The following is a 22,881-nucleotide window of genomic DNA, read 5'->3' on the forward strand; positions in this document are numbered from 1 at the left end:
ATTGTTCTTGTTTAATAAACTATTAATAGTTAGATCAAGTCATGGTAACTCTTGACAACTGTGATATCCCAAAGTCAGCTTGTCAAGAATGTTGGTGTTTCAATCGCTTCAACTCTCCTTTCATCAGCACATTCAAGACATCACAAAGACTGCCTTCTTTCACCAACGCAACGTTGCTAAAACCAGGTCTTTATTATCCATAGCTAATGCAGAGATCCTAATTAGCACTTCTGCATCATCCAGACTGGATTATCATAACATTTAGTTGTCAGGCCTGCTGCATGTTCCTAAAAGTCTTCAAATGGTTCAGAACGATGCAGCTAGAATCTTAACTAAAGCCGTCTTCAGCAGTAAAGGTTGCAGATTACAATCTTTCAAAGCAGTCGTTACTGCTGCATTAATTAAAATACATTTTACACAGAAAGACAATATTCCAAACTATGCTTAGCAATGTTGGTATTTAATAGCATATTTCTAGTAAATGTGAAACTCCTTGCTTGATATTCCTAACCAGAATATCTTTAACAGACTTAAATATTCGAAAAAAGACAACACAAAATGTGGCTGTGAAGTGGGCATGCAATGTGCACGAGGCTTTTCTCCACTTATTTGATGACCTGCAGGCGCAGTGCATGAGCTCATGTGATTGGCTGCTGGCACGGGGGAGGAGTGTGCCTCGCTTCAGATCACCACTTGTACTCAATTACCAATTACCAACTTCAAAACTTGTTTTCGCTTGCTGACCGCCGTATGTCCGCGGTCCTTTACGTCGTTATTACAACGTCAACAACTCAATCATCTCACTGAAAGGTCGTCTGGCAGACAAGACGAAGACGTTTGGCCGCGAAGGAGCTAAAATGAACGGCATATTTTGGGGACTCTCGCATCACCTGCCGTGCTTCATGGAGTCAGAAAGCAAAAGTTTCCAGCCCTGGAGAGACTACATAGGACTGTCGGACACAGTCAGAGAGATCCTGGGCCAGCACACGGCCACTGATTCCCCAATTCCAGCCTCCAAAGCTCCACACTCCGAACCTGATTACCTGTGCGAGGCACTGATGTCTGTGCGCATTAACGAAGTTCACCAAAGCAGCGGCCTCGGCGCATACTGTGCGCCACGTCTCTCCGGCGAAGCTACGCAGCTGGGTACTTCGGCTGATCAACGTCCGGCTGATGGTTTGTGGTACACTCCAAACACCTGTCGTGCTGATACACCAGGCGCAGTAGATTTAAAGCTACTGCCAAGACCGTCTGGCTCCCGGGGACTAAAAGAACGCAAGAAACCCACTCGTTTCAAAACTCCGGATCCACCATTGTCTGCGTCACCTGATCGCATGTTCTGCAGCTTCTGCAAGCACAACGGGGAGTCCGAGGTGGTGTGCGGATCCCACTGGCTGAAGAATCACACCGGGGATGTGTTGTGTCCCTATCTGCGGCAGTATGTGTGTCCTCTGTGCGGGGCAACGGGGGCCAAAGCTCACACCAAGCGCTTCTGTCCAAAAGTTGACAGCGCGTACAGCTCCGTGTACGCAAATTGCAGACGCTGAACCAACAGTTGGCTGGTAGAAATAAGACACAGACGGCTGAATCCTCCTTTACCCAGAGTGGTTTTGTTTATTGCCACGTGTGTGTGTGTGTGGTTTGGTTTTCATTTGCATGCTTTGGCACGTTTGCTTTATAGCCCTTATAATGCTGATTAGTTATTTTCCAGCTGGTCTTTATGTCAGCCTTCTCGAATAGCGTCCCTTTATATTGTGTGAAGTACTTTCAATAACGACTGCCAGATATTATGTTTGGGAGAAGAAAGAACAAAAAAAAAAAAACATGTTTTCAAAGTAAACTGTACGTTTGTTTTACATATTTTTAAAACGTGGCCACCTGATGTCCAGTTTCATATCTCCTGTCCATGCATTGAAGGATTATAACTTAATAAGCAAACCTTTCTAAGACTAGTCATCCGTGATAACTTTCTAAGACGTACAGTCATCCGTGATAACTTTACTAGCATATAGCATTTACACATCATGTGGCCAGGTCAGCATTTTAACATTTTAAAATATGAGTGACTTGCTCTTGTTCCGTGTCAAGAAAATACCTGTTCCTGAGGCATGTCATTTTATTTTGAATATTGTGCCTGTGGCTTTTCTAAAATGCCATGTCAGCTCTAATCACTTTGTGAAGGAAAAAAAAAGTGTAAAATATTGTATATCAAAAGTTATAAATATCTAAATTGACCGTGTGTGTGTGTTGTTGTTTGTGTTGTTGTTATCAAGTTAGATACTTTTAGAAAAATAATCATTACTGATTTAATCAACAACACTCAGCTTTATTTGGGGAGAACAAGAAAACTAAGCCAATAAACTGCACATTTCAACAGCCAATACAACAACAATAAGATTATAATATGTTCAATAGCACAAGTGCCTTATTACCCACAAACCATTGGGGAAACGGTAAGATCAAGATGGCAGGGAGTTGATCCTCAACGTTTGCAGCCCCTTGAACTTTTACTGCTGCGGCGCCGGTTCTCCAGCTCTCTGTGTGTGGCCATGACCTTACGACTAGAAGAAGAGGACGAATCAGTTTAAATAACTTTTTTCTTCTCTATCAGATTTGCATTTGACTAGTCCGATGAGTTAAGGCTGGTTGAAGATGTTAAGTATGGGATGAGTGAAAAACATAAGACCACACTTAATGTTCTCATTCAAGATATTTTTGCACAGAAACCAGACAGTTACTCCGTACAATGAAAAACTTATTTAGCTGGGTCCTCCTACACACAGAATTACAATAAACTTACGGTTAAAATAATTAGAATTAAAAAAACATTGCTATAAATGCTAATAGTATAAGAAAATATAGTCAGATTGTCTGACTTCTAAGAATTTTTGTTTCAAATGTGTTGCTTTGTTGGGTACTTTGTCTATTTGACAGCATTTTGATCTGTTGCCCAGTATTTGCCATCAGCTTACCATCCACCCACATCAAAGCTTTCCTTCAGGGCTTGATGGTGGGCCTGGTTAAAGGGGCCAAATTGACAGAGCTGACTTCAGCCAATCAGAGCGCAGAGGTGGGTGTGAGGGGGATGAAACTGACCAATGGTATTATGAGTCAAAAGTTCAACTGGGAAAGAGGGGCAGGCTCTGAGGGAGTTTAGAGAAAATGGATTAAGTGGCCCAAAAAAAAAAGCTCAATCTTGAAGAATAAGGAGCTTTTTCTTACTTGAGAGAGGAAAGTTCTCGGATGAGTCCACAGATCAGGTCTGTAGCATCTTCATGATCTGGGGAACCAATATCTTCCTCCCTCTCCATCACCACCTCCTCACTGAATAGAGAGAAAGAAAAAAGTTGGATGGATGAAAAATAAGTGGTGTATGAACTTGAAGTTTAATATTGTGCTGACGCGGAGAAGTTTATACAGTGCCTATAAATGGTAAACAAGCACATTAAATAAAAAAAAATGTCTGATTTCCTGTTGGGTTTACACTATACCTCCAAGACACTTTTTCAATGTCTAGAGACTTTATATAGCTTACTAAAGTTTATACATCTATGTGAAATTTAGAGATGGGGGCTCCAACTTGTAAACGGTGCTATCGAGCCATTATGTCACATTTGAACATGAGTCCTGTAAAATAAGACATTTTTCCCTGGTTCTGATGAGTCCCAGGTTTGGTGAGTTTTCGAGCACCTTCAGACGCTCAAAAATCTGATTCACTGAGTAAAATTAAAAGAAAAAAACGAAACACTACAGTTGTTAGGTCCGCATTGAGTGCTTACGCCCTTATCAAACATGTCTCTTTGAGTACACTGCGTGTGAACATGTTAAAACGTAATGCCTACCTCCTTCCTCATTTACAATGTTTGGGGTGTCAAAGGTGCACTTACTTTCATTCTTCCTTTTTTCCAACTTGTCAATACTAAGTTTGCCGAGGTGGAAGTAGACTTGATTTCCCAAGTCTCTAATGAGCTAAACCCTCAGCCAGTTCACACTGTTAGTTTATCTGAAGAGCCAGTCGACAAAGGCTCACTTGCTTCCTTTTCTGCGCCCCACTATCACGGTTTTATAGGATTTAAACCCCTTTCCTACTTCCTTACATCAGAATGATGGTGTTCAGCTGCGAGTCTGACACATAACCCAAGTACCCAGATCCAAACGGGTCAGTAGTGTCTCTGGTCTGAGGGGGCTCAGCGTTCACAGGAGAAGGACCAGCACCAGGTTCACCACCAGAACCACACTGTGTGCAACGAAAATAAATCAAACATTTCTGTTGAGTTAAGACGGTAAAAAGTGAAATAAACATGCATCAATGTGGTGTTTGGTTTTCTCTCTACCTTTATAAGTTGTAGTATTTTCCTTAAATACTTTATCATTCAATACATTATTGTCAGATGTCTATCATGACTCTATTAATCGCTTTAGTCATAAACACTACAGAATTATGTGACGTAGCAAAGGCATTATATGATACACAAAACACAGCATATTGCATCACACAAAAGGACGCTTAATTTTAACAAATACCTCTGACAATCTCAACAAAAGCTTGATATTATTTCACTAAACTGGTACTTTAAAAGTTTGTCCCACCACTCACGTTGTCTTTCATCTCTGATCCACTAGGTGTCACTGCAAGCTCGCAGAGCTCCACGGCCTCGAATCCTCCGGTCTGGGTGTGTGTGGATGATGCACCTGCTTCAGCTACGTCATCGTCCCCTGCATCGCCAGTCAACTCTTCCTCTCTTGTCCTGATCACACTACTCACCTGCAGAGGAGCAGCCTCGATTGCATCCCGATTCTCAGTCTCCCTCTGAGTTGTATGATAGGAAAAAGTGATGGCCGGACTTTGGTCGGCGGCTGCTGACCTATCTTCACCGTCTTGCATTTGCTCCTGAAGTTTTTCAGCTACATTCTCAGCTGTGCCTCCCTCATGTTCCTGCTGCTCCTGATCTCCCAAAAGCTCCTCCTCTTCCTCCTCTGCAGGTAGGTCTGACTTTGTGCCACTAGTTTGCTCTGGACCAGGTCCTATACCTCTCTCAACCTCACAACTATTTCCCTTTGAGCAGCCTGGATCAGACGCAACACTGGTGCCATCTGAGGTAGTTGCAGCAATGTGGGCTTCAGTTTCTGCCCTGTGTGTTAAAAACAATGTTATCAACAAGGGAGAAGTAACACATTTCATTTAATCCTGATAGCGTAATCAAGTATATTTTGTGTGTGTTTGGAGAGGGTTTTCACTTTTTTATCTAAATAATTCAAAAATAAAACTTGCTTGAGATATTTAACATTGTATCTGGATTCCTCACTACATTGTTCTGACCTGTCTTCATCTCCACAGTGACTGAACTGAAGTTTCATCTCTGCCTTTTCCTGCTCTGTGACATTGCCTACTGGGATGGATAGTGAGGATGATGAAGACGATATAATCTCTTCCTGAGCCACAAGGTCAGCTGTGTTATTACAAATCTGCTTTCCAACTCTTTCCAGTCCGTTCTGCCCGTTTTCACGTTTTTGTGTCTGTAGAAAGTGACTCCGCTCCCTCTCCGTCAGACCACACATACCCATCCTTCGCTTCTTTTTGGCCGGTATTCCCACTGCTGCCTCCTTTGTGGTTTGCTTGACACCAGTCATGCCCACATCGCTGAGTTCTTCTTGACTAACCTCTTGGTTTTTCTCAGAATTACATTCAGAGTTCTCCTCTGCACCCGGTTGATTCTCCAGAGCAGCAGCATCCCTTTCTTCAGAGATTTGCAAGACCTGGAGTTGATCAGTGCATGTTTGGGATGCTGATGTGTTACATTCCTCTGCTGTCATTTCCTCTTTATCCTTTCCGCTCTTGTTGGCATCATTATCATCATGTACTTTTAAGCCCTTCAGCTGAGAATCATTGCTGGTATGGGGGACTGTAGTCTCTTCTCTCTCTTCAAATGCTTTAACAGTAGATTCCTGCAGAGTAGGGTGGTGGCATTGTAACATAGTGGCATCCACTGTTGTATGATTTCCTTCAGTGTCCTGAAATAATAAAAACAAAAATAGAATGACTTGTCTACAATTTGGGGATAAAATGTGATTTAAATTACCTGATGATGACTAGCCTTGATGTCATCAGTCTCTGAGATTTCATCACTTGGACATTCCCTCTTTCTTGACCTGAGTGACCGAGGCTGTGCTGGAGCTACGCTGACTTAACACATAAGGATCCACTCAATTAAAATGATCAATGATAGTGAAGCAATTGTATATCATATAATTTTTCTTCCAAAGAAAAAAACAAATATTAGCACATCTAAGTTAGCTCATGTAATGGGATGATAGCAACTGCTTTACCATTGCTGTTGTTGGTCTTTGCTTTTCCTTTGGCCATCTCTTTTTCCTAAATATTAAAAATAAATCAAACCAATTAAGACATAACAACAAACCAGCAGATATATAGCCCGTACATAACATAAATAAGTTCCATTGTTACGGTCATATCTGGTTTGTTTATAGCCAAATCTAAGTGATGTTAGTTCCTGTGGAAATGCAGCTAGCTAACATCTACAAAGTGGCACGAGTTCACTGACTGGATGAAGAAAGTTTAAGATATGACTTGTGTAATGTACTGAGTGTGCTTGCTGAGTTTTAAAAACAACCAATTTATACTAAATTCATTCCCAGGAGAAAGATAGTGACAACATGTCGCGCTATATTTGAACCACCCACCTGAATCACGGACTTGACTTGTAACGTAACGTCGGTGTTTTACGTCAGTAATGGGTGTGTTTCGTCTGGCCGTAAAGCGCGATGTCCGTTGCCACCGGAGACGCAATGTAGGAAGTACATTTCACAGCTTACCGTTCTCGTTTTGACAGCTTAAAGTTAACGTTATATCACACGCCCGCTTTTATATATTGTGTCTTTTCTCACGTTGTTTCTGAGCATTTTTCGACTTAAATAAACCAACCTGAGCTGCTGTTACGGACACGCCAACTCACGGTCCGTGGAAAGGTAAATACCTTGAGTGTACGTGCGGTGTCTATGTACAGATCAATTGTTTGTTGTGTTAGCTAACACTTTACCACACATAAGCTAACTCGATACAAAACAGTTTGAATGATTACCTAAAATTGCACAAAGTGACTGCTATTGAAGCAATAGGTGCATAGCAGTGGAGACTCAGTTATGGACATGTTCTTCTACTTATTTCCTAGTTAAATGAATCCCTTCTTAACTTTTAGGGTTTAACAGCCGATGAGCCGCAGTAGAAACCCCCCTCCCCGGGGTCAAGGGGCAGCGCGAGCCAAACAGGTAACACCTGTTATCACGTCTGATAATGAGACGTGTGAATGATATATATTATGTCAACAACAAGTATGATCCACCACCTCTGTCCCTGTCTTTACTTCTGTCTGCCTTGCTGTGTCTCAGATGGGGCTGCTCCTGGACCTGACCCCAGATGGAGGGATGGATGATGAGGGGAATGATGAAGAGCTGGAGGCAGAGCTTCTGAATCTGATGGGAGGAGGTGGAGGGAGGTCACAAGGGAAGAAAGGTGACGGCAGAGGTGAGAAAGATTCTTTCCTATATCTAATTTATAGACATTTTATTTATAGTCTTTTTATTCACGTTTCAGTGTTTAAATGTTGATATTCTGTACATGATTTAGTGCTGCTTGTGATGCATTTGTGTCCCTACAGCTCCTGTTCCCATGGCGGATATAGAGCAAATGGCTGCACTTTGTATGAAAGACCTGGATGATGAGGAAATGGGGGATGAAGATCTGGATGATGATGAAGATCTGCTGGTAACACACTCACACTGTTTTTGTCCCTTTTCATAGCTGAAACAATCTGAGAATTAATTGATAAATTGGCAGAAAATGTATTTGGAACATTTTTTTTAATTGTGTCAGTTATTTTTAAAAGCAAAAATGTCAACCATTGACTAGTCCAAGCTTCTCCAATGTGCTGAATTTGTTATATATATATAATATATGATCATAAACTTAATATGTTTGTGTTTTGGACAAAACAAGCAATTGGAAGACATCTTCTTGGGGTCTGAGAAATTGTACTGGAAAATGTCACCTCTTTTTGTCTTCACCTAATTTAAACTTAAATTTACTTAATTTAGCAGATTAACTGATAATACAAACACATTGTTAGCTGCATCCCAAATCCCTTTCATTCCACTAAGAATATATTGGTAAATCTTAGCTGCTGAATTGCTTTAAATATCTGGATTTGTTTTTACTGCATACATTTCTATGTCTCCATACATAGGCAGAACTGAATGAGGTTTTAGGGGATGATGAGGCACAAACTCCTCCTGCCATCACGACGACTTCTCCCAACGTGAGCGTCACATCCCACTCTGCTGCTCCCGGTGGTGCCACTGGGTTGGAGTCTCTCCTACTGGAGCGCATTGACATGTATATATTAGCCATGTCCAAAGCTAAGGCTGCAGGGGAGACGAGCAAAGTTCGGAGATATGAGCGTGGGTTGAAGGTAAACTGGAGAAGGAAGAGGAAACATCCTCAGAACAAGTTGATCCCCATACAAATGTCGTAATAGGCCTCTTTTGAATTAATCTAAGATTTTATATCATAATACATTGCAACTTTCTTAATTTTTATGCTCTATTTTTTTCTTCTTCAACACTAGACACTGCAGTCCATGTTGACATCTGTCAGGAAAGGAAAACCAGTCAACGAGGAGGATTTTCCGCCTCCAGTTGCTCTCGGTGGAAAGGCCAACGCCACAGAGGAGTCTGAATTGATCAAGGAACGAGAACTGCCAGGGCCCACGCTGATGCCCTCTACTCCCACAAATCAGAAACCTCTAAGGGAGGCTGCGCCGAAAACTCCTAATATGAAGCCACTCCATCTGACGGTGCCCCAAAAGCCTGCTTTCGCCTTCACCCCGGAAACACCTGCAATCTCTCCCCTCACCCCCGGCCAGCCTAACACACAGCACTCAGGTAAACACACATGATAACATACAGAGTTCGCTGTGAAAGTCTCTCCACCTTGCCACTTCTTCTCTGTACTGGATGTATAAGAGTCAAGATGTGGGGATATTGGTCCACTTTAATTAACACTTCAAATTCATCAACTTTGTCATCAGATTAGCACTGCCACTCAAAGTGACTCAATGATTATTGGTCATCCTATTTTTCACCTCTTCTGACTGATGGCTTGTTCCATGGCTTGTTCCACAGTACAATTTGAATGTCAAACTTAAAGGTTTTCTTTAGCGTATAATCACCTGAAAAAAAAGGACTGTAGTAATAATGAGCCGTTTAATACCTACATGTTACACCCCCATTTGACTACAATAGCCCAGAACAGACAAACACCTACAAACACTGGCTCTGGAGAGAGCCATGCACATATCTGTGTCAGCCACCGTAGTTCTCCTAGGGATGGGTACCGTTAGGATTGTATCCATACTACTACTCTTATCGATACTCCTTATTGGTTTGGTTCTTTATTAATACTTTTATTGGTTCTTTTTCATTAATGATGCTTGCTTTTTAATATATTTTTTAAACAGTAAATAAATTGAGAACAGGATTAGAATGTATTTATATTTTAAATATAACAAACTGTTTCTAGAGCAGGAACAGTAATGTTTACAACAACAAATTAATATCTTATTGCAAATAAATCTGGCAGACAAAGCTTAACAGTCAGACTACATACGGAGAGTTTTTGTTTTAGCTTGTTTTGCAGATCCAGTGCTCTGTGCTCGTGTAAACATAACAGCGGTGGATGAGAGCGCACAGAGCCGATCATGTTTATGCTTGTTGAACAGGTATATTGAAAAAGTAATGGCTTTTTAGTATCAAAGGTTTTATTACACTTACAGAAACAAGCTTAGTTGTCATAGTTATCTTTACTTCACCTGGTTCACTTCAGTGTCTCCATCTTGGCCTTTCTGGTCTGCTGTTCGTTGGGTCAGCCCCGACTCGGGTGTAGAGGCTGCAGCTTGATAATAAATTACACTAAACTGTACCAAAAAAAAAGTAACAATAAAAGAACCAATAACGTTTGAGCGTATCAATACTCCAGTCTTATCAACAGGGATATGTATTACAAAATATATAATCAAACTTATTAATTAACTAAATATTTATATATACTATTTGATAACTAATGATATAATAAATGTTCAGCTTAATGTAAATGTGATCGTCCTGAGCTTTTAAACCAACAAGTCTTTTTGTGTTGTTTTCTATTTTGTGCCCTCCCTCCATTCAGAGCTGAAACAGGCAGTTTTGTCGAGACAGAGGGAGTATAAGATTGCTGCCATACAAGCCAAACAGAACTTCGACATAGACCGGGCGAAACAGCTCTACCTCACCGCCAAGGTCACAGAACCAATGTCAATGTCATCACAACAATACATCTATTTGTTTGTATACTTGTATATAGAAAGTCAATCCTAATGGAGTTGACCTTCCTTTATGCAGAAGCTGGACATGCTGGTGGAGGCACTGGACAGAGGCGAACCAATCGACCTGAGCTCTCTACCTCCTCCTCCTGGTCAGTGTAGCCACTTTAAAGGAATACTTTACTGGAAAGTTTTTGACTTTTGTTTCCATTACTCAAACACCATAGCCTGATGTATTTAAAAAATATTTTACTCTGATTGCTTCAAGAAGAAAGAATGTCCCAAGAGATTAATAAAACAAAAGTACTTTTTCTCAAATTTGGAAGATCATGCTCAAACTGGGTTTGTGCATATGTGTCTGATGGGACACAGTTATATGATATACATTTATATGCACATGGCTCTTTTCCAACCACAGCCATGTCTAGATTACAGCCTGCCTTTAACGTTCTTTAGACATCACTGCTAAACCTCAAACTTGTACTACTGATAAGACAAAATATGTTATATTCTCAAGAACCCATAGTTCTATCCTGCATCTTCCTGCCATACATAATGGGACTGAAAAGGAGCTTGTTCAGTCTCATGAATGTCTGTAAATTTGATTCCACATTAAAACAACAGGAAATACATCATATTCAGCACTGTGTGCTATATACAAAAGTTGGCTTGTCCTCACTACAAACTATTTACACCCATTGGCAAATACTGAACGTTGGAAGACCTTTGCATCATATAAATAGAATGATTTTTAATTCGGGACCTATTAGGTATGTCTGTGATTGTTGATGACGCTGTTTGTAATATGCTTGTGTATAACTTGCTGTTTCTTACCTGATTAAGTAAAGGCTATTATGATGATGATAATCCTATCTCGACCCCTCATCTGATGTCTGCTCATTTGCAGGAGACGTAGTAGCAGAACACTGTGCACCTCCTCCTCCTCAGTCTTCCTCTAAACCTGCTACCCCTATTGCACCTGCACCTTCACCCGCTGCAGGTAAGACTACAGTAGAACTGATCCTTCAGATGATAAAAATGTTCCACGTTGAATTTGAAGAATAACGTGTGTGTGTGTCCTGCACAGATCTGCCTGCTCCCAGCAGTTTGGCAGAAGCCCTGCAGCAGAGGATGGACATATACAAGTCAGCAGCAGAGGGAGCCAAGAGCAAAGGAGATGATCGTAAGGCTCGCATGCACCAGCGCATTGTCAAGGTACACACCATACCCTTATATACTTATAGAATATGGTTGGAACTATTTTCAAAGCAAATAATTGTATTTCTTAAAAAATAAAATAATGAATACTTACAGCAGAAACTACAGCGTTAGATATTCCTAAAGATGCAGCAATTTGGGATGCACCTTTTGCTCCTGCCTGCTGTTTGGTGGTGTGTTTTTCTCTTTTCCCTAAATAACTGGAGTGTGACTCACTTTATTTTGACTGGAAATACCCTCTGTTGCTTTTACTGTAACCACTTCTGTTGCTCATTCCACCTAATAGAATAACCTGCAATAAAGTCTGCCTTGTTCTCTGAGGATTGTTGAAAGGCATTGTGGGGGAAATATTTCATTTTGAAGTAGATCTGGCTGAGGTTGGGTTAATGAATAAAACAAGAACATGAAGACAAGAACATGAAATAAAGGACAAAATGTGTGTGGCTTGTATATTGCATTTGTAGGAGTGGAAGCACATTGATGACATTGATCTCCATGTGGGAGTTATGCTTCTGTCAGTATTGTATTAATGTGCAGGAAAGCCACTCTTTATTTTGTATTTCATCTGATTTACAATGCTAATGTTATATTTCATAATATAAATCAAGATAATAATACCAGGATGTAATAATATAAGATTGTCCAAGTGTGTAATCCTCCTTAATAACATAATTATAAATCATCTTCTCTGTTCTTAACAGCAATACCAGGATGCCATCAGAGCTAACAAAGCTGGACGACCTGTCACCCTGTCTGACCTCCCTGTGCCGCCAGGTAACTTTCTCCCGGTGTGTTTCAGGATTGTACCTCTGCTGCACTTTGTAGTCGCAGTAAGTCATGTGTGTGTTGCTCTTGTAGGCTGTCCTCCACTTCAGGGCTCAGAGGGGGGTCAGCAGAACTTCATGGGTGTCCTGGAAACGGCGATGAAAATAGCTAATCAGGATGCAGACGCAGAAGATGATGAAGAGGATGAACCAAGAGAGGCTGCCAAGGTAAAAAATAAATAACTACATAAAGGTAGCACCAAATGGTCAAGTTGTTGTTGTGCAGCCAAGAAATCTGATTGGTTGCCTGTTAAGTAGGGCTAGCAAAGTGTTATTGTTTGTCTTGCCAGCTTCTGTGCTAGGTTATTGAATGTTACTGTTGTCTCTGCTACTCCTCCTGACTCTTACGTTAACATCATGCTTCACAGTAAATCACGGGAAAGTATTCAAACAGTAACTCACACAATTTAGTTAAGAAATAGCTGTTGAAATAGTTAAAAATGCTAAATCAAGCTTACAGGTATGTCACTTGAAGAGAACAGTACTGTACCTAGACATCTGTGTGTATGTTTCATTGTGTTTCTGTGATGAGCATCCTTACCCTCACGTGATTAGCACCCTTACCCTCACGTTTTCTTTCTCCACAGCCTGCAGTGCGTCCACTTGCCCAGAAAGCAAAGTCTCCGGCCCCTCAGACCCCCGGAGGCTCCTCAGTTCCAAAACTGGGAGCTAAAGGTGCATTCAGCATGCTCTGTGCTCTGCCTGCATGTACACAATGTTCCAAACAAGGAGTTTGAGTGCTACACAAGGCAGAGTTTCACTTCTTTTTCTCTTAATTATCCTTGCAGCCCAGCAGCAATTGGATTTCCTGTTGCTAAGGCGACAGGCCTTTATGCGTGCAGCACTGCGCTCCAAACAGATGAAGGTAAGCTGTTTTTTTTTCATATCGTTGCTGATAGATTCCCTGGCATCTTTATATTTTTGGTGGACGTCTTTATTACAGCCGCCTGTTGTTTAATTGGAGTCTTGAACATCTGTTGAGTTGCGGTGGTTTGACTGGTGCACCTGCTGCTGTGTGATGGTTTGCAGGACATGACTGGAGCAGCGCAGCACCTCAGACACGCCAAGGGACTGGACCTCATGGTCACCGCTGCCAAGTCCGGCCTCCCTGTTGATGTCACCAAGGTCATACATATATTCTTGTGTGTGCGTGTGTCGCGTGTGTGTGTGAGATTTCGACACAGGAGCAACCAAAAGTGTGAGGTGTGTTAACACAAAATGGGACAGAAATAGAAGATGGCAGGAAGGAAGCACCTTTGTGCTCATCACAGTCTCACTTTGTGTGTGTAAGTGCGATAGAGTGTGTTTGTGTTTATTTTCTTCTTCTTTTCAGTGCAATTCCTCTATTAATATTTCATATAGTTGCCACTTCTCCCATATGACTTTCTTTCATTCTTCCTGAGTTTTATTTTAACATCTTTGTTTCAAATAACCGTACTTCCTCTGACTCAGCCCCACACTGTAATTACCAGGAATATTAACTCTGTTCCTCTGTTAGTTTGTCTTCCTTTCTGGCTCCAGAATATCACACAAGCTTAAAAGACATTTTCACAATTTCTACGACAGATTTATTTGATTCGCTCCACATTTGTAATTGTGTCCTCCCTGACAGATTCCCAGCGCTCCAGTCGGTGAGGATGACTACTCCCTGGCTCGCTCCCGCTCCTCGCCTCTCTCCCCTCGCTCTAGTGAGCAGTACCACGGCCTCATGGATCTTTTGCGGAAGCAGCATGAGGTCAGGACACTCCTCTCCCTTCTTCTTTTATGTATATTGTATAAGAAAGCGCATCTCCTAAATCTTGCTGTACATCCGCTTATTCTGATGTTGATATCATAATGTAGTCATGATGTCTTTGGCTATTGTCTGTTCTCGTACCAACGCCTTCCTTTGTCCTGTATCTCCACAGAAATGTTTGCGATACTCTCAACAGCTCACACTCGTGGGCAATGTGGCTGAGGCTCTGAAGTAAGAGACCCTGTGTGGTATATTTTTAAACAATGCCAATAGGCCATTTTCATTACATTAAATTAATCTGTGATTGATTTGATGGTATAATATTCATTTTGGTTGATGCTTAATCAGGTTTTTGGAGGATTTTTTTCTCATCACTGATCACAGGCAGCGACCAAAGACATACAAAATTTGAGAGCAAATGATTGATTATTCATTTTATCATCATCATCATCATCATCATCATTTGCTAGAGCCCAGTGTTTTCAAAATGCTAACTCTGACCAACAGTCACAAGCCCAAAGAAATGCATTTTAATCCCATTAAAAGCTGAAAATTTGCAAATTCTCACACTTGAGATGCTTATGTTTGATATGTACCTGCAAAATTACGCAGATTAATATATTTACTGAAATACTACTGTATTTATTCAACTGAGCACATCATCATCAGACTGATTTTACATATTTTAGTGCTAACAGTGTAACTTTCATGTCACGCTGAATATTTTACACGTTCTCCTCACAGATTTTTTTCACATACATTCAACCATCGCACATCATGCATTCCTTAATTGCTTACTTTTCCTTCAGTTTTGCTTTAAAAAATATTGTCATTGCCGAGAAAAAGAAAATGACATTTCCACCTATCAAGCTCCTACATTTCTTATGTAAAAAAGGCAGGAATACGTGTGTTTGTTTGATCTGAGCAGAGATCAGACCTATGACCGTTCAAGCACCAGTCCATCCTGTAAGACTCCCTATGCGATATGATCAGTTGTGTTTAAGGACCATATCTGTTTCTGACCAGGTTTGAGAAGCTCGTCGAGGAGTGTATGAAGAACATCGACATACTGAAGAACGCCCACTCCAAGGGCCAGCCAGTCCCCAAGTGCCGCACGGAGGAGAGAACCCTGAATACCGTCAAGTCAGAAACAAACATAGATAATTGATCATGATTGATAATGATATAATATTATTTAGTTATAATGTTGTTGTTTTTAACGACTTGTGCTCCATAAGGACAGAAATAGTTTAATTGAACACATTTTTGCCATGGTCATGACTGATAATCCACCACTTTGGTCCAGACAGAAATATCTCAACAAACAATCAGATGGATTGACATTTCATTTTGTACAGATGTTTATGGTTTCTAGAGGATAACAATTCGTGACTTTGGTGATCCCGTTTACTTTTCTTTTAACGTTGCCTTGAGGTTAGCTTTTATTGAGAAATCTTAAAACTATTGCATGGCTCACTATGCAACTTGGTCCACACATTGATGTCCACCACAGAATGAGGAGTTTTCCTCTAGCAGCATCAACAAATCAAAACTTGAACCTTTCCAATACATTGATTTATGACTAAATAGTATTTTGTTTATTAACGTTTTGTGAACGTAAAGTGTGTGTTAAAACGGCACAAGTGAGCTTAATTTATGTGTGTTCACACCCAAAGATCCTGTCTCCCTTTACTTGAATGTAAGGATAAACTAGTAATAATCGTTGCATTCCAGTTAAAGGATTTCTTTCTTTTTTTTGACCCCGAGGATTTCTGACAGCTAAATAATATCAGTATTTTTTTTTTATTAGCAATCCTTGCTGGTTTTAACATCCCTGAAACACTGATTCAAATTTTATAATTATTGTTTTAGTTATAGCTTTGCAACAGAGCTGAATGTATATTTGATTATAAAGTTTCTCAACACATACATTAGATGTTTGGTTTTGAAAAGACATTTTCCCTGACTAAAGCTGTAGATGAGTCAGATTGACTCACTCTGGCTCGACTCCAGCATCATGCTGAGCTAACCGCTAGGTGACTCTGGCAGTGACTCATAAACAGACTCATCAACAGTCTGGATTATGTGGCATTCAGGGATGCTGACTGGTTGTTGTCCGTCACTCTTAATGTTTTTTTCTAAATGGTCATGACTCCTGTTTTTGTTATTTAGGATCCACTCCGGCCTGACACCCAATGACCTGATACTGTACATCAACAAAGGCATCAACCTACCGTGTCCCTCAGGTACTGATGGCAGCTCTGCGTCTTTGAAATAACCAGGCAGTAATGTGTCAACTGTATGTTCACGTACACCTACTCTGCCTTCAGGTGTCTCACCCAACGATCTGGATACCAGTGTGAAGTTTGAGTTTCCATTTCCCAGTGCGGTAAGAATCTCTCTCACTCAGTGAGTAGAGTGTGGATGCTTCACTCTGGCTATATCTAGATGTGTTTTAATGCAATCATTTATATGCGTGTAGGAGGAGGCTCAGAGGGACAAAACGGGCACGGTAAAGAGCACCAACAACCCCGAGTTTAAAGAGAATTTCAAACTCAACATCAACCGAACCCACCGAGGCTTAAAACGAGTTTTCCAGTCCAAAGGAATCAAGTTTGAAATCGTCCACAAGGGGTACAAAGCACAAACCGCTTTGGGACGAAGCTTCCCTCTTTATCCTCATGATTTATGCTGTAAATGTCATGTCTGTTGTGCTGTCAGTTGTATTATTCTCTCTGTATTCACAGAGGCCTGTTTAAGACAGACAGAGTTGTGGGCACTGCTCAGATGAAGCTTGAGGCCTTAGAAAACCAGTGTGACGTTAGAGAAATAATAGAGGTGAGTGTTGCTGGCAAGAAAACACAAATGCATGGGTATATATATGCATGTACACAGCAGTTCTATCTAACAATGTGTTTCATAGGTGATGGATGGACGAAAAGCTACAGGGGGCAAGTTGGAGGTGAAGGTGAAGATCAGAGAGCCTTTAACAGGAGTTGAACTCCAGCCGGTGACGGAGAAGTGGCTGGTTCTCGATCCGGTGTCGTCCCTTTCTCCTCCAGAGAGACAAAAGAAACGAGTGAGTGGAGTATTCATTTCCCCTGACCTGCATGTGTGTAGACTGTGGGAGAAAAGTGAAGTGGAGCAAATCGCTGTCGGACACAAGGAAGAACTCCTCACAAAGGCTCCAGCCGGCCGGGTCATGTTCGCACTTATTCATATCATATTGTCAGGGCACGAGTAACAAAAGGTCAGAATTTGGGGCGTGGACAGCATTTTGTAACATTGAGAAACCAACGATGAGACAAAGTTCGATAAGTTTGCAGGATTTTAACTTCTCATTTTTTAATCTTTACACAACTGTCTCGATAAAAACCCAGCCTTACGAGGGTAAGGCTGCAAATAAGCTTCAGCTAGACGCCTGTATTATCTATATCTAACAATGTTTATCTTTTTGGAAACAGACTTGCATGTGACTTATGTGTCAATAAATTTGATCTGTGAAACTGGAAACTATATTGTTCCTCAAACTATAACGTGAAAACCAACAAATTCCATATTTCTATCGTTTCCACATCAATGGCACGACTGAAAATGTTCACCACCAGCCGTTTATCTCAATGGACTTGCTCCTAATATTGACACAACAGTAGTAAAATAAATCTTCCATTAATTCACATTTTCTTTTGTCAAAATTCTCTGGAAATTCTGCTCTACAATGCAGAATTCTCCTTGAGTGGATGTCTGCACAGCCCTCGTCATCTATACATGTTTTAAAGATGTGATGCTCTTTCTTTAAGCTTAAGAAAGTTAGATACATTTTGAGGGGTTCAAATGATCAATTTGTTACAAAATGGCAACTGTTTAAATCATTCTTCAATGCACTGAGTCATGTTATTGCCCCTGACTCTACAGCCAAAGCTATTATATTTGATCTATTCACTCACCTAATTATTTTAGTTGTATTTAATGTCTTATTTAGTATCAAGAATATTTGTTTTGCTCAATCTTCTACCATTCCTTCTCCTGTGGTTACAAGTTGAGGAAGGGGATTGGCTGGGGTTATTTATGTTTGTAATGCTCTGTAGCTGCTGCAAAACTTGAACAAAATATATCTTAAAAGAGTTATTTGTATGGAAATCTGATTTGGCCATACTTTCAAGTATTACTGTTTGTAATGACTGTAGACCTGGTTGGACGACACACTAGTTTGTCTCAAGCATAACCGGGTCTACAGTCTGTAATTAATCTGATTAATACGCTGTCATCCTGCCGCCCCCTTTGCAAGCTCTATACCTGCAAGACCTGTAACGGAAGCTAACACCATTGGCATTCAATAGATTGACTGTGTGTGTGTGTGTGTGTGTGTGTGTGTGTGTGTGTGTGTGTGTGTGTGCGTGTGCGTGTGCGTGCGTGTGTGTGTGTGTGTGTGTGTGTGTGTGTGTGAATCAGGCTCCATCTCCTCGGTCTAAACCCAAACATGAAGCGAGCAGCAAACATGAAGCGAGCAGCAAACATGAAGCGAGCAGCAGGAGCAGCCATCCCAACAACTCTCCTCCTCAGTACAAACTCCGCAGCTTCAGCCTCCTCAACCATGACAGAGAGCGGCTGGAGAGAAGGGTATTTGTGTGTGTTTATGTATGTTGTGGTCTACCCCTGTCCACAAAATCCACTTCTCTCATGCGAAAGTCTCGTCAAGTCATTACGCCCGTCTCTCAGATTGCAGAGTATCGAAAGGCGCAGCAGCATCCCCCAGCCGACCTCGTCCTCCAACACAAAGAGGTCACGCACAGACTGCAGTGGCAGAAAGCACAGCTGGAGCGAGGCTCCAAAGCTCTACTGACCGGTAACGCGCACAAAGAATACAAACGAGTATTTGCTTAACTACCACGTGTGATTATATGTCTCAACCTCTTTAAACACCTACGTCTTCCTTCCCCACGTGTGTAGAGTATGAAAGTGTGCTGCTGCGCTCCGTCCAAGACTTATCGGACTCCGTGAAGAAGCTCTCCAGCCAAGGCAACAGGGTGAGTACAGTTGAACAGAGAGTGTGTGTGTTTTGGGGTTTGGGCCTCATGATGTAAAGTTTTCTTTGTCTTATTATAGGAAGCTGCCAAGGATGCACTTGGCAGGTTTAGGATGGTAGAGAACGAGGTAAGGGCTGTCGATACCAACGAATGTTTTATCATCATGAATATGCAAATTATGTTTAATGTTATGTATTTCCTATCTGCTTCAGCTGGAATCGCTGCAAAGGAAACGCACGGGATGAGAAGACAGTAAGGGGGTGGAGACTTGGCTCGAGTACTGTTATGTCATGTCTCTCTATCTTATGCACACTCGTATACAAACACTACATTACAGACTTTAAGCACCTTTAGCATGATTCCATGCTGCTCATTTCATGACAACTACATGAACCGACCGGATAATTCTGTCAATTGATCATAAATCGTGTGTCACTTGGTGGTTAGTCCCCTGTGAAAGTAATTAAAAAATAATCTGGAATCTGGAATAATCTGGGACACAGAAATGAAAGTAAGCATTAAAATGTGTGATCCAGTGAAGGAGCAGGTTTATTTGCACTTAAATGCTTGAAAAAGCTGCTTCTGAAGCGTAACATACATTACCTTTGGTGAAGAGATCTGTCGGACGATTTATAAGTTTTACATTTGGCACCAACTCCGAGAGTCAGGTGGTGTCCGTAGATGACCAAAAAACGTGTGTGTGTGTGTGCTCTGAAGTGTGTTTAACCAATAGTGAGGAGTTTTTAACCCCTTTTCCCATATTTTATGTGTGTAATGAGCTTAATCTAATCTGTCTGCTCCAGTGTTCCCAGATTACAGTAATCTGCTCCGTTTGGAGTGGTGTGATATGGGAATAAAAAAATGGGGCTTCGGGGCGCCGCAGCCTACATCCCATAATGAGGGATTAGTGTTTGTGTCACCAAGGAGACGACTAGATCAGACGTAGAGTCGCCTTTGGGGCTGGGGAGAGGGGGTGTTAGCAGCGTGCCATGAATGTGGCAGAATCTTAGCTCTGCAAAAAGATTCCTTCTTCTTCTTCTGCTGCATCTTCATCAGCTGTTTCTTCTTTGTTGTCTTCTTCATCTTCACTTTCTTCACACCAATCCTTTGCGTATATTCAAAGAGTATTCAGAGTCATGAGTAATAGGCGGCTCCACTTGGATTTCTTTTTAAACTCTTAAACAATATTAAGCCCATTATGCTGTCGATTATAAAATAATTATCAGCTGCTGTGTCAGCGTGCTGCTAGTTTGCACACATTTTGGCATATGCAGTTTACAAAACCAGAATCTGTCCCACTGAGCTCTCCAGTAGCATCACAGTGGGTGACGAATAGTCTGCCCAAAGGAAGACAACCCAATATGTGCCAGTAAGGCTGGGTAATTGCTCATTTCTATTTCTGTTCCACCACAGATATCCCTGTCCTTGTCGTTCCTCTCTACTTTACACTTACTGTGAAGTCAAGGGTACAAAATTCAGGCCAGACCAGTAAAACTTCATAAGGTGTGTGTGACAAATGCAGCTTAGTCATTTTGCCACAACAGCTTTCGATGTACAACAACGAGTATTCTTTATTCTGTTTAAAACAGATGTTTCCTCTGTGTGTTTGACAACCTACTAAACTGACAGCAGTGCCGTCGACAGCAGATTCTGGTGATCCTCATTGATTGCATGCAGCCAGAAAGTAGCAAGCGACTTTAAATGAGCCTTGCTGTATGTTTTTTTTTTTTTTTTTTATAACTCTGCTCATAGTTTTTTAGTCATGTGACACAGCAGATAATCATGTGTGTGTCCTAATCCACCACTGCCTCACCCCATTAGCAAATAATCCTGGTTAAAGTTGACCTGATAAGGCCTTCCACAGTCTGTTTTGATTTTCATGTGACATCCCTTCCCCCACAATTTTCTTCTTTTTTTGTATCTATCGGGAGAAGATATTTTCTGACTCTTTGTAAGTGGTACGTTATGGTGCTTTTGATCAGATAATATTCATTTTTGATGGACAGGGCAATGGAGGTGTGTGTGTGTGTGTGTGTGTGTGTGTGTGTGTGTGTGTGTGTGTGTGTGTGTGTGTGTGTGTGTGTGTGTGTGTGTGTGTGTGTGTGTGTGTGTGTGAAGTGCGCTCGCAGGCAACTTTACCTCCATAACTTCAAGTCATGACCGCATAACAATTTTGAAATGTATGCATCACTTTTGATGTGTTTTCTCTGTTGTTCCAGGAAGCCATTAGTTTCTGGATGGGAATCAGTTAGCAGACTGTTAAAACTTGCTTGCTAAACATTTGGCACAAAACCTATGTTTGAGACAAACATTTACACATTTTCAGTGCATCATGTTGCATTATTCAGTATTGCAGTTTAGATGCATATGTATTTGAAAATTTCTGCATTAACGATTAAGATGAAATAACTTTGACAAAAATGAAAGCAGACTCAATGAATTACACAACTCAAGCAAAGGGTCTAGTAATTTTTTTTCATAGTTTACAGAAATTAATGGAAACCAATGGCTGACAGAAAATGTTAAATAATTATTTGGTGTAAAAAAACGAAATGTCAAAAACCAGTGAAAAATTACCCGAGGCTTCAACTGTCTTGTTATGTCAGACCGACATTCCAAAACCCAGAGATATTCAGAATATTCCGTATCAGATAAACAAAGAAAAGCAACACATTCTCAGAGTTTAGCTGTAAAGGGAATGTTTGGTGTGTAGGGCTTGAAAAATGACTTCAACGACTGGATTATTAAATTTACTAATCATCAATATGGTTCAGACAATCAAGAAATTATTCTACATTTCTTAAGCACAGCAACAGTTTTTCTTTTGGAAGGACTGTGTGACGCAAACTATATGTGCGTTGAATGGGTCTAAAACATGGAAAACCACCAGTTTGGTCCTAATATGTTATCGTGTAAAGTTTTCAACCACGTAGATCTGATATAACTTGCTTTAACGCCGGTAAACACACTCACAGAAACCCTTTCTTTAACCCGTCACCACACACACACACACACACACACACACACACACACACACACACACACACACACACACACACACACACACACACACACACACACTCTGCTCGAGTAACCTCATGGCCTCTGAGGCCGTCCTGTTGTCATGCCAACGTGCTCGTCAGCATTCAGTGTGGTAGTTGGATGGCCAGGACCCTGGGGGAGGGACATATTGTTAAAGTTTGTCCTGCTGATGACTCACTCCTCACACACACACACATTCCCATATTTTCTTTTTTTAAGTGTATTTGTCTTTCTTCTCTGTTTGATCTGTCATCAGGCTGCACTCCATTTATAAAAAGGAGACATTTTGGTGGATTGTTTGTCATTATTTTTAATATTTCTGTCCTGATCTGCTGCAGTAAATGTAATCATCTGGGCTTTGGGGGAAATGGTTTTATTCTGTTAAGTCATTTAAGGGCAATCAATATATATGTAATATTTGTATACAATAAATGAACAGCATTATATGCTCTGTCTTTATTTTTGAGTGGAAGTCATGATTTTGTGCAGCTCAAACGGGGAATGTATGAAGGTCTGATTGTTGAAGCTTTATTATCTTCCGTTGTTGAAATGAATAAAATGGTAAAACGGGACTGCATGGCTTTGTGTTTTCATTGAACCAAACAATCCTCACCAGATTTTCCCCATTTGGACTAATTTCTGAACAACATAGAAGCTTTGAA

General features: G+C 41.0%; 2 protein-coding genes across 2 annotated transcripts; both read left to right on the forward strand.

Moving 5' to 3' along the window:
• Positions 1-857: 857 nt before the first annotated feature.
• On the forward strand, positions 858-1,547 carry nanos3 (nanos homolog 3; the record flags this gene model as incomplete). The annotated part of the gene is made up of 1 exon (XM_079220227.1): positions 858-1,547. The coding sequence occupies one exon, from the start codon at positions 858-860 to the stop codon at positions 1,545-1,547; it is 690 nt and encodes a 229-aa protein (XP_079076353.1).
• A 5,368-nt stretch (positions 1,548-6,915) lies between these two features.
• cc2d1a (coiled-coil and C2 domain containing 1A) lies at positions 6,916-19,523 on the forward strand. Its single transcript, XM_079219436.1, has 28 exons — positions 6,916-6,987; positions 7,218-7,287; positions 7,408-7,543; positions 7,677-7,783; positions 8,262-8,486; positions 8,643-8,958; positions 10,241-10,350; positions 10,453-10,525; positions 11,281-11,373; positions 11,461-11,588; positions 12,293-12,365; positions 12,450-12,583; positions 13,003-13,090; positions 13,204-13,280; positions 13,445-13,540; positions 14,028-14,150; positions 14,323-14,381; positions 15,177-15,293; positions 16,323-16,396; positions 16,481-16,539; positions 16,633-16,784; positions 16,898-16,988; positions 17,074-17,229; positions 18,603-18,770; positions 18,870-18,996; positions 19,101-19,177; positions 19,257-19,304; positions 19,390-19,523. The coding sequence occupies exons 2-28, from the start codon at positions 7,231-7,233 to the stop codon at positions 19,420-19,422; spliced, it is 2,997 nt and encodes a 998-aa protein (XP_079075562.1). The 5' UTR covers positions 6,916-6,987; positions 7,218-7,230; the 3' UTR covers positions 19,423-19,523.
• Positions 19,524-22,881: the final 3,358 nt, after the last annotated feature.

The sequence above is a fragment of the Taurulus bubalis genome (genome assembly GCF_910589615.1).
Source record: "Taurulus bubalis genome assembly, chromosome: 6".
NCBI lineage: Eukaryota > Metazoa > Chordata > Actinopteri > Perciformes > Cottidae > Taurulus > Taurulus bubalis.

Coding starts and splice junctions, on each gene's coding strand:
- cc2d1a (XM_079219436.1), top strand. CDS start 7,231: ATGAGCCGCAGTAGAAACCCCCCTCCCCGGGGTCAAGGGGCAGCGCGA. Junction 7,288..7,407: donor GGGCAGCGCGAGCCAAACAG/GTAACACCTGTT, acceptor GCTGTGTCTCAG/ATGGGGCTGCTCCTGGACCT. Junction 17,230..18,602: donor CAGAGAGACAAAAGAAACGA/GTGAGTGGAGTA, acceptor TGTGTGAATCAG/GCTCCATCTCCTCGGTCTAA.